This window comes from Ictidomys tridecemlineatus, chromosome 2, assembly GCF_052094955.1.
Source record: "Ictidomys tridecemlineatus isolate mIctTri1 chromosome 2, mIctTri1.hap1, whole genome shotgun sequence".
In the NCBI taxonomy this organism is placed as follows: Eukaryota; Metazoa; Chordata; class Mammalia; order Rodentia; family Sciuridae; genus Ictidomys; species Ictidomys tridecemlineatus.
Window position 1 is genome coordinate 129,438,609 of NC_135478.1, and position 13,439 is coordinate 129,452,047.

General features: G+C 37.7%; 1 protein-coding gene across 1 annotated transcript in view; it reads left to right on the forward strand.

Moving 5' to 3' along the window:
* Positions 1-13,439, forward strand: part of LOC144368552 (polycystin-1-like protein 1) — a 61,003-nt gene that overhangs the window by 28,238 nt on the left and 19,326 nt on the right. The window contains exons 8-11 of the mRNA XM_078027725.1: positions 3-217; positions 1,100-1,422; positions 11,233-11,403; positions 13,125-13,244. Coding sequence (XP_077883851.1) covers positions 3-217; positions 1,100-1,422; positions 11,233-11,403; positions 13,125-13,244 — 829 coding nt within the window. The remainder of the gene's footprint in view (positions 1-2; positions 218-1,099; positions 1,423-11,232; positions 11,404-13,124; positions 13,245-13,439) is intronic.

The following is a 13,439-nucleotide window of genomic DNA, read 5'->3' on the forward strand; positions in this document are numbered from 1 at the left end:
AGGGCACCTCTTCTGCAGCAGTCCCCGGCAACTTGAAGACAGAGATTTACTGCTGTGACACGGGACTGCTGTGCTTTGCAGAGGACACAGCCAAGGCACCACTTTCTGGGACTGTCACCATGGGGACCCCCACCAAGGCAGCTGGGTCCCCACAGATCACCAGCGCTCAGCCAGGTCTTCTGAGATGGCTTTCCTGTCTCTCCACTATCCCTAGAAGGTAGGGTGAGGTTGGTGGAGGTGTGCACTTTCCCACCCACTGTCACTACTCAGGCAGTTGGTAACTTTAGTATCTTTTTGAGTCACCATGCAGGGATGACAGATCTGGCTACCCTTTGCCATCAGTGTCCCTTGTCCCATAGTTCCCTTTGTTTTTTCAGATCAGTCAGTTATCCAGACTGAATCTGATCATCTGAACTTGTTTCTAACGGGACACACACAGCACTTGTGAGACAAGGAGCATGAAAATTGTCCGTTAAGATACTCAGGCCATTTCTCCTCTCTTCTCTGGGGGCTTTACATTTTGCCTGTGATGCCAGCTATCTAATTGTACCAACACCATGGGCTTCACCTGTAACTGCTTTTAATCGTTAATCGAAGTCCTTTAATATTGAAAGCTGAAGGTTGAGTAGTCTAGACTGTTTCCAAACCCCAACTTACTTATAGCACCAGGGACTGCATGTGGGAATGTGAAAATGATGGCACTTGTGTACAGAACCATAGCAAGTCGTGACTTGTGGAAGACACCATCTTTTAATTCCACTCATTGAGTGAAGAGAGAAAATATTTATATTTTACTCTTATTTCTGCAGCTAGAACAGTAGTTCTCAGATTTCTGCTGACCTCAGAGTCTCTTGGGAGCTTCCTGGCCCAGCCTAGTCTGTGACTCAGTGGGTCTGGGGTGCCTGTCTCACAAGAGTCCAGTGATGCTGGTGCTGTTGGCCTAGAGTGCACTGTGAGGACCAGCTAATGAAGTCGTTCCTTGGCTTGTCCACACCTTGCTTTTTACTTCCAACAGGCTCATTCCTACCCTCCTTGGGGCGTGTTCCTGTGACCCTATCAGACTGTTCTGAGATATGAAGTCTCTGCCTCTCTTCCACAGCTCCCTGGGCCCTCTACCTGAAGATTCCTGCACCCTCAGCTTCCCCAAGTCCATGTCTGTTCCAGAGATGCCCTGTCCCCTCACACAGTGTCCTCCAGGGACCATCCCAGCAAGAGGACTGAACAATGCCATGACCTCTGCCATCTGTTGCTTACTTGAAAGGGATGCTCAGGCACCTCCAACTCTGGGATTTCGAGTCCACATGACTTCTGGAATGGCTGTTTGTCTGCTGATGGAATTTGGTGATGGTTCTGGAGTTGAAATGAGCCTCTATAACATGTCCACAACAACAGAGGTGACTGCCTACCACCAGTATAGGAAAGGTATGTTACCAGTGTCCTCCAGAGTCTGGGGATATAGAAGCAGTGTTGGCACATTAGCCAGAAATGAAGCCCTACTCTATTCTTCTGGACCCCTCCCAGCAGGTCTGGTGGTAGCCTGTGCATGAGTCAGTCTGTGCCCTGTGTGCAAGGCTTTGCAAGCATCATCTCATTTAATTTTTCCATCAGCCCTCTGGGATAGGTGGGTGGGTTGAAGACTAGCCCTGGAGATTGCACAGCTAAAATAGTAGGGCTTCCTACATAAGGCAAAATTCTAGAAAGGTACTACTAATGAAAATCACTTAAATTGTCCTTCATGGACAGATATATAATATCACAATTTTTCATGCTTAAATTTTCAACATCCTTTGTTTTGATCAAAGTAAGGAAAAAATAAAAACTTTATATGAACATTCTAAAGTTGAACTTATTCTAAAGCTCTAGAGTGAATGGAAATCGGGGTGAGTGGAGAATTCTTACACTTTTCTTCCTTTCTGGTAGGACTTAATATTTTCCTTGCTTTTCTTTTTTAAAATTAGTTTTTGAACATGGTCCATTTTCATGGTGCAAGCCCATGCATTCTAGAAAGATGTACAGTGAAAGAACCTCTTCCCATTAACCCACTGTTTGCTATTTCTTGTATCTTATGCACATTTAAGCAAGCATAAATATTATTTTCCCTCTTTTCCACAACTGGCAGTGTGCTATACGTGGTGTCTGGCTCTTTGCCCTCTTAAATGCAAACTTACATCTTGGAAAAACTTCAGGGTCTGCACAGAAAGAGAATCTCTGTCTTACTTTGTGACTGACTAGTAGGGCATTAATTTAATGAGCCAAATCTATTTTATTTTTTAATTTAATTATTGCTAAATTGCTCTTAGGGTTGCCTGATCTATACTCCTGTGAGCAGTATAGACATAAATACAATAGGTGGAAGCAGTCTATTTATGACGTTTTAATTTGCATGTTACTAGGTACATCCACATTAAAGTGCCAATATTTGACCATATTTACCCAAGAAAAGAACTTTCATGGTTCTACTTTCTCATCACTGAGAAAATTAGTCCTTTCAGTATGATATAAGTTGCAAATATTTCTCAGTTTGTTGTATGTGTTTTGGCTTTGCTTATAGGTTTTTTCTGTTCATGTGGAATATTTAATTTTTACCAAATTTCATCAACTTCTTCTTTTCTAGTGTCTGAATTCTATGTCATAGTTAGAAATGCTTTCCATACTATGTGAAACTGTCTTTCCTGGTTTGTGAAACTATCTTCTCTTGGTTTCTTCTAGTATTTTTTTATAATCTTATTTTGCATATTTAAATATTTAACACATTTGGATGTATATTTGTACATGAAATCTGAGGCATAGATTGCATTTTCTTGATTCCTTAGTGTCCTCTGTTTGCCAATGATCCCTCTCCTGCACGATCCAGAATGCTCCCTTCATTACATATTAGCTTCCTGCAGCTCTCAGGCCACTTTCATGCTTTCTGTCTAGTCCAGCTGACCCATCTGTATGCTGCATCATTGCCATGAAGCTTTGTATCTCACAGTCATAGGGCTAGTTCCCCTGGTCACCCTTTTCTCTAGGACTAGTTTGACCATTTTTACTTGTGATTTTTCCAAATGAACTTTAGACTCACACTGACTGGTATAAACATATCTTATTAATTCTATTAGCAAAATATTTAATTTATAAGTTAATATATGAAGAATCTTTGTATTTGAGAGTCTCTCTTTGTTAGAATACATCCTGCACTTTTCAATCCTTCCTTATATCTTTAGAAGCATTCAAAAAATTTCTTCATGTGGAACTTATTTACTTCTTGTATGGCATTTTATTTTTGTGCTGTTAAAAGTGATCTATTTTCCTCCATTTTATCTTCAAACAAGTCGTCATTGGGATATAGAAAAGTTGCTCATATTTGCTTTCATTTTGTGGCTTTTCCATCTTACTGAATTCTCATATGGTTTGTAGTTATCCTAAAATATATTCTTTATGTTATTTTTTCCAACTGCATGAGGATATCACTTACAAATGATATATGGTGATATATCAACCTCTCATTTCCATTGCAACACTCTAGTTCCTTTCTCTTGTTTAATTACATTGGCTGGCACTGAGGCATAGATTGCATTTTGGCTCATTAAATTAACGCCCTACTAGTCAGTCACAAAGTAAAATAGGGGTGTTTTTTCTGTATACACCCTGGAGTTTCTCCAAGATGTCAGTTTGCATTTAAGTGGGCAAAGAGTCAGATACCATGTATTAGACATATATTCATCCAAATATATATGCAAATGTATTAAATATTTAAATGAGATTAATAAATGATGGTGGGCATGTTCCTCTCCATATCCTTCTACTGTTTTCCATTAAATTGGAAACTGGACTACAGCAGATATAATTTATTATAACAAGTAAATGTTTTAGTCATCGTTTTTGCTGCTGTGACTAAAAGACCTAACAAGAACAACTTTAGAAGAGGAAAATTTATTGGGGGACTCACAGTTTCAGAAGTCTCAATCTATAGGCTGTCTCCACTCCTTGGGGCTCAAGGTGAGGCAAGACATCATGGCAGAAGAGTATGGTAGAGGAAGTGGCTCACATGGTGATCAGAAAGCCTAAAGAGACTCTGCTCGCCAGATGCAAAATACATACCCCAAAGTCATGCCCCCAATGACCCACCTCCTCCAGTCACACTGTACCCATCTTCACGCCCCACCCAGTTAATCCCATTAGGTATTAATTCACTGATTAGGTTAAGGCTGTCATAACCCAATCATTTCTCCTCTAAACCTTCTTGCATTGTCTCACAAATAAGCTTTTGTGGGTCACCTAACATCCAAACCACAATAGTAAGTTTCATCTTTTCCTCTTTTACTAGGGGCTTTTTTAAAAAAAGTGAGAGTTGTTGAATTTTTTTAAATACTCAGCATTTGTGGAATGATCTTAAAAATTTTTTTCTTTTTTGCCTAAGACAATGCATATCATGAGCTTTATTACTGATATCTTAATATTGAATCATTCTTAAATTTCTAGGGGGAGGGCAACCTTTTTTGAATGTGCTGCTGAATTCAGTTTCTTAACATTGTCTTCATGGTCCACTGGTACTCATGAATAGGATTGGTCTTTAGTCACTGATTATTTTAAACATAGAATATATAATATAGAAGTGTAGAATATATTTGTATATCAAAATGTGAAATATAGAATAATATATGTGATATATGTAGAATATAGAACATTTCATACATCAACAACTAGATTCACTTTCCTCTCAGTGACACATGGCGCATTTTATATAGATCATAGTTTAGGTCCCAAAGCAAATCTCTACAAACACAAAAATTGGGATAATACCCTGTATACTATCAGCTCACAATAGCATTAAACCAGAAATTGGCAACAAGATAAAAAACAGAAACCATTCCCACACTTGAAGACCAAATAATATAATTTTTTAAGAGAGAGAGAGAGAAAGAGAATTTTTTAATATTTATTTTTTAGTTTTCCCTAGACACAACATCTTTGTTTATATGTGGTGCTGAGGATTGAACCAGGGCCACATGCATGCCAGGCAAGCGCACTACAGCTTGAGCCACATCCCCCCCCCCAAATAATATAATTTTTTAAAAAAAATTTATTTATTTGTTCTAATTAGGTATATATGATATCAGAATCTTTTTGTGTACAAATGGAGTGCAATTTTTCATTTCTCTGGTTGTACATGATGTAGGGTTGCACCACATGTGCAGCCATATATGTACCTAGAGTAATGATGTCTGTCTCATTCCATCATCTTTCTTGCCCCCATGGTCCCTCCCTTCCAATCAAAGTTCCTGTATTCTTCCCATGCCTCCACCCCACATTATAGATCAGCATCCACTTATCAGAGAAAACATTCGGTCTTTGTTTTTTGGGGATTGGCTTACTTTGCTCAGCGTGATGTTTTCCAACTCCATCCATTTACCTGCAAATGCCATAATTTTATTCTCTTTTAATATCTCTTTTAGTAATATTCCATTGGGTATACATACCACAGTTTCCTTATCCATCTATTGAAGGGCACCTAGGTTGCTTTCACAATTTAGCTATTGTGAATTGAGCTGCTATAAACATTGATGTGGCTGTGTCACTTGAGTATGCTGATTTCAGATCCTTTGGGTAAAGACCAAGGTGTGGGATAGCTGGGTCAAATGGTGGTTCCATTCCATACTGCTTTCCAGAGTGGTTGCACTAATTTACAGTGCAATCAGCAATGTATGAGTTGTACCTTTTCCCCCACATCCTCACCAACACTTATTATTGCCTGAATTCTTGATAATTGCCATTCTGACTGGAGTGAGATGAAATCATAGAGTAGTTTTGATTGCATTTCTCTAATTACTAGAGAAGTGAACCATTTTTCATGTATTTGTTGATTGAATGCATATCTTCTTCTGAGAAGTGACTGCTCAGTTCCTTAGCCCATTTATTGACTGTGTTATTTAATTTTTTGGTGTTAAGTTTTTTGAGTTCTTTATATATCCTGGAAATTAGTGCTCTACATGATGTGCATATAGTAAAGATGTTCTCCCACTTTGTGGGCTCTCTCTTTACATTATTGTTTCCTTTGCTGAGAAGAAGATTTTTAGTTTGAATCCATCCTATTTATTAATTAATTTATTAATTCTTGATTTTATTTCTGTGCTTTAGGAATCTGGTTAGGGAAGTCAGGACCTAATCCAACATAATGAAGATTTGGGCCCACTTTTTCTTCTATTAGGCACAGGGTCTCTGGTCTAATTCCAAGGTCCTTGATCCACTTTGAGTTTTGTGCCTGGTCTAATTCCAAGGTCCTTGATCCACTTTGAGTTGAGTTTTGTGCATGGTGAGAGATAGTGATTTAATTTCGTTTTGCTGTGTATGGATTTCCAGTTCTCCTAGCACCATGTTTTCACCAATATATGTTACCAGTGCCTTTGTCTAATATGAGATAACTATATTTATGTGGTATTGTCTCTGTGCCTTTTATTCTGTGCCATTGGTCTACATGCTGTTTTGGTGCCAATACCTTGCTATTTTTGTTATTATGGCTCTGTAGTATAGTTTAAGGTCTGGTATTGTGATGCCTCCTGATTTACTCTTCTTGCTAAGGATTGCTGTGGCTATTCTAGATTTCTTATTTTTCCAAATAAATTTCATGATTGCCTTTTCTATTTCTATGAGGAGTGTTGTTGGGATTTTAAGTGAAATTGTGTAACACTTTTGGTAGTATGGCCATTTTGACAATATTAATTCTTTCTATCCAAGAACAAGTCACTGATTTTTTTTAAATAGTTTTGGACTTTGGTATTAATGTTATACAGGGGTTTTCTTTTCTTTTCTTTGTCCTAAAACCGTTTAAATAGCATTAAAATAATTATTGTCTTTTGAAGAATTTCCTTATCAGCCCTCTGAGACTGGTTGTTTTCTTCATTGTCTTGGTATGGCTCTACACCTTCCTCTATTTCATTTGTTAAGATTTTCCTATTTCTCTGGTAGTTAGTTCTTCTAAGTTATTTGTTCTTAGAAAAGTAACTCTTTAATCAAGGTTTTCTAATTTATTGACCTAGAGGTCAATAAAGTTAGCTCATAGTTTTCATCAGTATCTATAGTTATTTCCTTCCATCATTTTTATTTGTGAGCTTTTTTCTTTCTCCTATTTTTCTTAATCAAGTTGACTACATTTTTATTAGTCTATGTAGAAAACTAGCTTTGGAATTTTGTTTATTTTATATTTCCCTAATTTATTAGTTTCTGCTTTGAAATTAGGGTTTTTTTTTTTCCTTTCTTCCTGCTTTTTGTTTTCCATTTTGAGTTGGATGTTAAATTTAACATTCCCACATCTTGTTTGGCTTTTTATTTTTTTTTATTTTTTTTTTAATATTTATTTTTTAGTTTCCGGCGGACACAACATCTTTGTTGGTATGTGGTGCTGAGGATCAAACCCGGGCCGCACGCATGCCAGGCGAGCGCGCTACCACTTGAGCCACATCCCCAGCCCCTTGTTTGGCTTTTTATTGTTGTGGTTCTGGTTCTGCTATTAATTTCCACTCCTAACCAGCATGATAAGCAAATATTTTTCTCTACTATTTTGATTTTATTAAAAATTCTGTGATATTTGTGATTTAAAATACAGTCAGTGTTATAAATGAAAATTCATGATTGTCCAGCAGCTTCTGGTGAGTCACAACCCCCTTATCCAGTTCCCTACTGTTCAGCCAAGGTGTGTGGGCTGAACAACATTAAGTAAGATGGGGCCAGAGGATCAGCAATGGTGGGATGTAACTCTCCTATGTGCTTAGCACCCTGTCTTAAGTAGGATGACCAAGCCCTCTCCTTACCCTTTCCCCTCACCTCTTATTTATTTATTACTGGGGATTGAACCCAGAGGCATTTTACCACTGACTACATTCCCAGCCCTTTTTAAACTGAGACAATAAATAGCTGAGGCTGGCCCCAAACTTAAAATCCTCCTGCCTTAGCCTCCTGAGTTGATGGAATTACAGGTGTGCACTACAATGCCTGGGTTTCTCCCTTTTTTTTTTTTTTTTTTTTTTTGTGTGTGTGTGTGTGCATTGTAGAGGGATACTCTTCCTTTTACTATGCATTCTAATTCCTTGAATAAACCCAGGTGGCCTAGGAATCTTACTTTTTTTGTGTCACATATGGGCAGGCTCTGGCTACATGGATCAATTCCCATCTCACTACACAGCCTACCATAATTCTGGACATCCTTGTAGTCACTGTCTTAATGTTTCTCTTGGAAGCCAGCTTTGTTGTGTGAACCCTTCTGGTAATGCTAAATTTTCATAGATGAGATGAGTGCATTTGTCTTTACTGACATAACAGGTGTTCAGCCTTAGATCTGTCATATTTTACATTATGGGCTCTGCGAATTTTAAAATATGCTTCGTTAAATGACTTCCCCTGCCCCTTTTGCATGTTTGTCCAAGTTAGTGTTCTGTTTTATGGAAGGCTTGTGGCCTTGTCTTAGTTGATCTCTTTTATTTATAAAGAGGTTTTTATAAAGTGTCCTTTTTTTAAAAAAAAAATATTTATTCTTAAGTTTTAAGTGGATATAATATCTTTATTTTACATTTATGTGGTGCTGAGGATCGAACCCAGTACCTCATGCATGCTAGGCAAGTGCTCTACCACTGAGCTGCAACCCCAGCCCCTATAAAGTGACCTTTTTGCTCTACTTCTTTAGAGCACCCATTCATTATCCACTATGAGCAATAACAAAATTTAGTATAGTCTGATTTCTCTCTCCACATCACCAATTTTCATCATTTAAATGATCTTCATGAGTATTTTTATTTTTGCTCTTATATATGCTTACACACTTCTTAATTGTTTGGTTAAGTTTTCATGCTTTTATTTTATTTTTATTTTTTTTATATTTTTATTTAATTTATTTACTTATATGTGGTGCTGAGGATCGAACCCAGGGCCTCACTCATGCTAGGCAAGTGCTCTACTGCTGGGCCACAACCCCAGTCCCTCATGCTTTTAAATTTCTAGCAATTACTTACAAGCAAGCTGTGTTATTTTACAACTCCACCTTCTCTTTCCTCCCAACTGTGTCTTGCTGTATCATTTCCCACTGTCAAGGTATACATTTATATGTTTTTCTGTTACCTGTTCTTCCACCTGTAGTTTAATCCTAGATCTAGAGTTAGATACATTTTCTCACTCTTAGTCCTGCCATGCTGTTCTCACCCGACTCATTGAAGTTTGTCCCCAGTAGACCCTTTAATGTTTCAGGAAAAATTTCTTCAATTATATCTCTATTTTTCTGTTCCAATATTTAAGCTTTCTTTTTGGAAGATTCTGGTCATATATGTTGGGTCTATTTTGTCTTTTTCTAATTTTTTTTTGTTCTTTATTTTTAATTCATCTCTCCTGCCTTTATCCTTATTTCCTTTATGTTTCTTCTTTTGCATATGCAGTTTCTATTCTCTGTTATGCTCTTTGAAATGCTGCCTTCATTTTTTGCACTTCCTCTCTGTCTTACATCTTAGAAGCTAATGATTTCCCAAGTTGTTATATCCTTTTATCTTCTTGTGAACAATGGCTTTCTGGCAAATGATCTTACTCTGTTAAGAGAATCTCTTGAATTTGTCCTCTTAACTCTTGTAGTATCTTCTGAATGGTCTTTCCTTCTTCCTTCCTTCCTTTTGTCCCTTTCCCTTTTCTCTTCATCAGTATTACTCATAATTAAAAGAGTTGCTGTTTTCTAAAATGGCTGTCTGAAAGTGCTATGCATGTGCGCCATATGTGTTCATGACATTCACAGTCACTGAGTCCTTTTGCCTCTGGGTTCTCACTTCAGGATACTTTCCCTGTGCTTCCCCCAGCATGGTTCTTGCTCATTCATGCTTAATTTTTGCTTAATTTTAGCAACTCTTGCATCTATTTTATATCCCAAATATATTAGCTAACTTCTGTTTCTCAAAAAAAAAAAAGTTTTCATTTTTCATTGCTGTTTTCCTTATCACCTTTGGATAATGCCTAGAAGAGTTGATTGGAAGCTGACTGTAGTTATGTTCAAATCAGCAATTGCTCTATTAATGTTAAATATCTACAACTTTAATACATATGCATTGATTTTTTGTTGTAGTTGCTTTAAAACTAAAATGAGAAGTTGATTTTTTCATCTCCTACTAGAGGTCAAGTCTAAAGCCAACTTTTAGGTAAAGGATACCTAAGATCTGACTACATAATATTCTAGCACCAAACAAGCCTGTGGAGAGGTCTCCTAATGACTAGACAAATTGCCTTTCTGACCTGGTAGACATGAAATTCTTCTTTTAAAATGAAGCAGGAACAATATATTGGTTCACAAAAAGCACAGCTCTTAATTAAATGTGATGATTAGCACAAATGTACTTTAAATGTAATGATCAGCACAAATGTCCCTTTCACTTTCTATTTATTAAAATCCACATGCAGATTTTCTTTTTGACCCAGATGTAAGAGGAAGTGTTATAAGATATCCGGGGTAAAACTATCAATGATGTTTCAGCGTTTAATATGTAGCTTCCAAGTGAGATTACAATTTGGGAAAGTGTACCTATTCTTGCACATATAATGTGACCAGATGCCTTCCCTCTGGCCTTCACTCAGTACCGTATCCCCCAGGCCCTGGTACTCCACAACCACATTCATTACTCTTTCCCATAGATATTTAATTCCTTAAAGTACTTTCCTCCTTTCTACATATTCTGCTGTTATTTGCAACCTTCTGGGAAAGTGAAGAGAGGAAAGACCATTAATTCCTAAGAAATAATTGTATACTCTGTGCCTAGAAAAAATGATTTAACATTTGGGCTTCCCATCCTGAAAAACTTGACTGGTCATTTCATAAGCATTTATTGTGTATCTATTGATTGATTACTTTTCTGACTAGATAGTTAAGTCTGAAAGTGAAGCATAACCCAAATTCTGCAGACAAATGACAGATGTAGCCACCATTCTTCCTGGGTCATTAAAAGAGGGTCATAGTAGGGGTAAGTTGGCCAGATGAAGGCATAAAGAAGGAATCTGTGGCCGAGAGATCATGCACAAGGCCGAATTTCAACAGATATCAGCAGAGCACTAAACCACACACAGAGCCAAGTTGAGTGTGGGGCTCTGTGAACTGTGTGAGTGCATGCTTAAATGGATATGCTGCTGCTGCAAGATTTCCCAGACTAGTCCCCCCATTGTGACCAGTCTGCAGATGTTAACTGTTATGCTTATCTTTAAAAGTTCACCAAGTTCTCTGTCTTCTTTTTCCAGAAGGAGTCTATATGCTCAGGGCTGTTATTTACAAGTTTCATGGAACCAAAGTGGAGCTTGGACCTTATTATGTGGAAATAGGTTGTGAGGCTGTGTCTGTGTTCATGAATTCCAGCAGTGTCCACCAGGATGAAGTCCTTGTCTTTGCTGGCTCCCGCCTGAAGCAGAAAAGTAAGACCCATGTCTGGAGGCTGAGCAATCAGACCTCAGCTCTAAATACAGGATGACTCTCTGAGTTATTTACCATCCAAGTTTTAACAGTACAACATTTGACATCACTTTCATGTTGTAATCTTCCCTTATTCAGAACTTAGTTATTACAGAATATTGTGTGCTGGGGGAATATGACAATGAAATCTCACAAGGTCTTGGATTCAAGGAATTTATAGTCTAGAAAAGATATTAAGATAAATACATGAAAATAAGGAGATGGAACAGAAAAGTTTCTTAAGAATGGCTATGAACGTTCAGAAGAGGAGGATTATGTGTAACTGTGGGAACTAGGACTGCCTGAGGTATTGTTGTCACATAAATGAACCATGAAGGACAGGTGTGTGGGGACATTCCAGGAAGATGGCGCAGCCATAGCCACTGCCCAGGCTGAGGAGCAATGCTGAGTCCTCACAGTATATCAGGAGCTTTCTATTTTCCTTCCTGTCTTCTTACATTCTCCTCACACCCAGCTGCAACGCAATGATCTGTCCCTTTATGTCAATGTTATAGAGGAGGAACCCCAAGGTCAGAGGAGGAACCCCAAGCTGGTAGGAGGACTCCAGCCATGTATTATAGAGGGAAGAGTCCAGAGTGGTCCAAGTAGATGGAATTATGGAATTATAGCATTTCCCAGAAATAATAAAAGGAGAACCCAGAGGGGCATGCATCTCAGTGAACTTATTCATGACAAATTCTTATAATTTGTCCTGCACTTTTTCCAAACAGGTAGCCTAGTGAGAAACTCTCCATCCAAGTGTTATAGAATATATAGAGAAGAATTGATTTTAACCTATTAGCACACTCTAACCAGCCATGGTGGTTCATTTGACTTGTCTCACCTAAACTCTGAATAAATAAGTAGCCTGTCAGGATCTAGAATTGGGAGATCTGAGTTTTAATCCAGCTCAACTGATCAATGACTGGATAATCTTTGCTAAATCCATTAATTATACTTTCCTTACTTTTGGACTGACAGATTGTGGTCAGGATTAATTTTTAGTTGTTGTTAATTAGAATATCACTATTATTTACGGTTTTTTTTTTAAATCTAGTGCATTAATGAAGAACAAAAAAATAGAAGTTTTCTCTTTATAAACCAAAAAGCCATGCAAAGGAACAGCAACATAATATATAACATCATATAATATCCCTTTATTATAATGAGTTATTTCAAATCATAGCCCTTTTCTGAATCTGATTCAGTGTTTGGTATCTGCCTTTTAATACATACACTATGTGTGGGTGATGCATGTGTGTGTGCATGTGCAAAATATGCATTGCATTTTAGAGGACTAGAATGCATGAGACTTGTCTTTGGATCTCCATTTATCCTTGTGATGTGAAGGCTTCTCAGAGTATACACTGGAGAAACACTTTTAAAACAAGATCATCTAGCAAAGCAATGAATATATTTTAAAAGAATTAACTTACTCACTACCATGAAGGGAGTTCTCTGGAGAGAGAGAAAACATTTAAGGAAAATTTTAATGAAAGAAATTCTGTGACATGGTTTATATTTTTCAAGCCTGTTTGATTCCAGAGCACTTGCTTCAAATTTTGAAATGCATTGGAACTCAAAGAGGGAAAACTGAAAATGGATAATATTGATGTGTGTTGCATGAGAAAACTGAACTAATTTTAAGCCTGTTTTTCTTTCACTATGCTTTTTCTTGTTTCAGGCACTGTTGTGATACATCATATCCCATCCACCTCTTCATATAAAGTGTCCTTTGTTTCTCAAACCCTAGTGGGTGACTGTCAGACTTGGACCAGCATGACTGTTTGGTACAAGATGCAACGTATGTTTTCACTTTAATTCCAGATTTAACAAAATCTCCCTCATGTGTCAGTTGGGGTTTTTGGAGCCACTGGCAGCTCAGGCTCTGGTATCAGCTCTACCCGAGTCCCATCACCTTTGCCCTTAAGCAGGTTCTTGGTTCCCCCGCAGTTTGTTCTAGGAATTTTCTAGAAACCATGGCACAAGGGTCCCATTG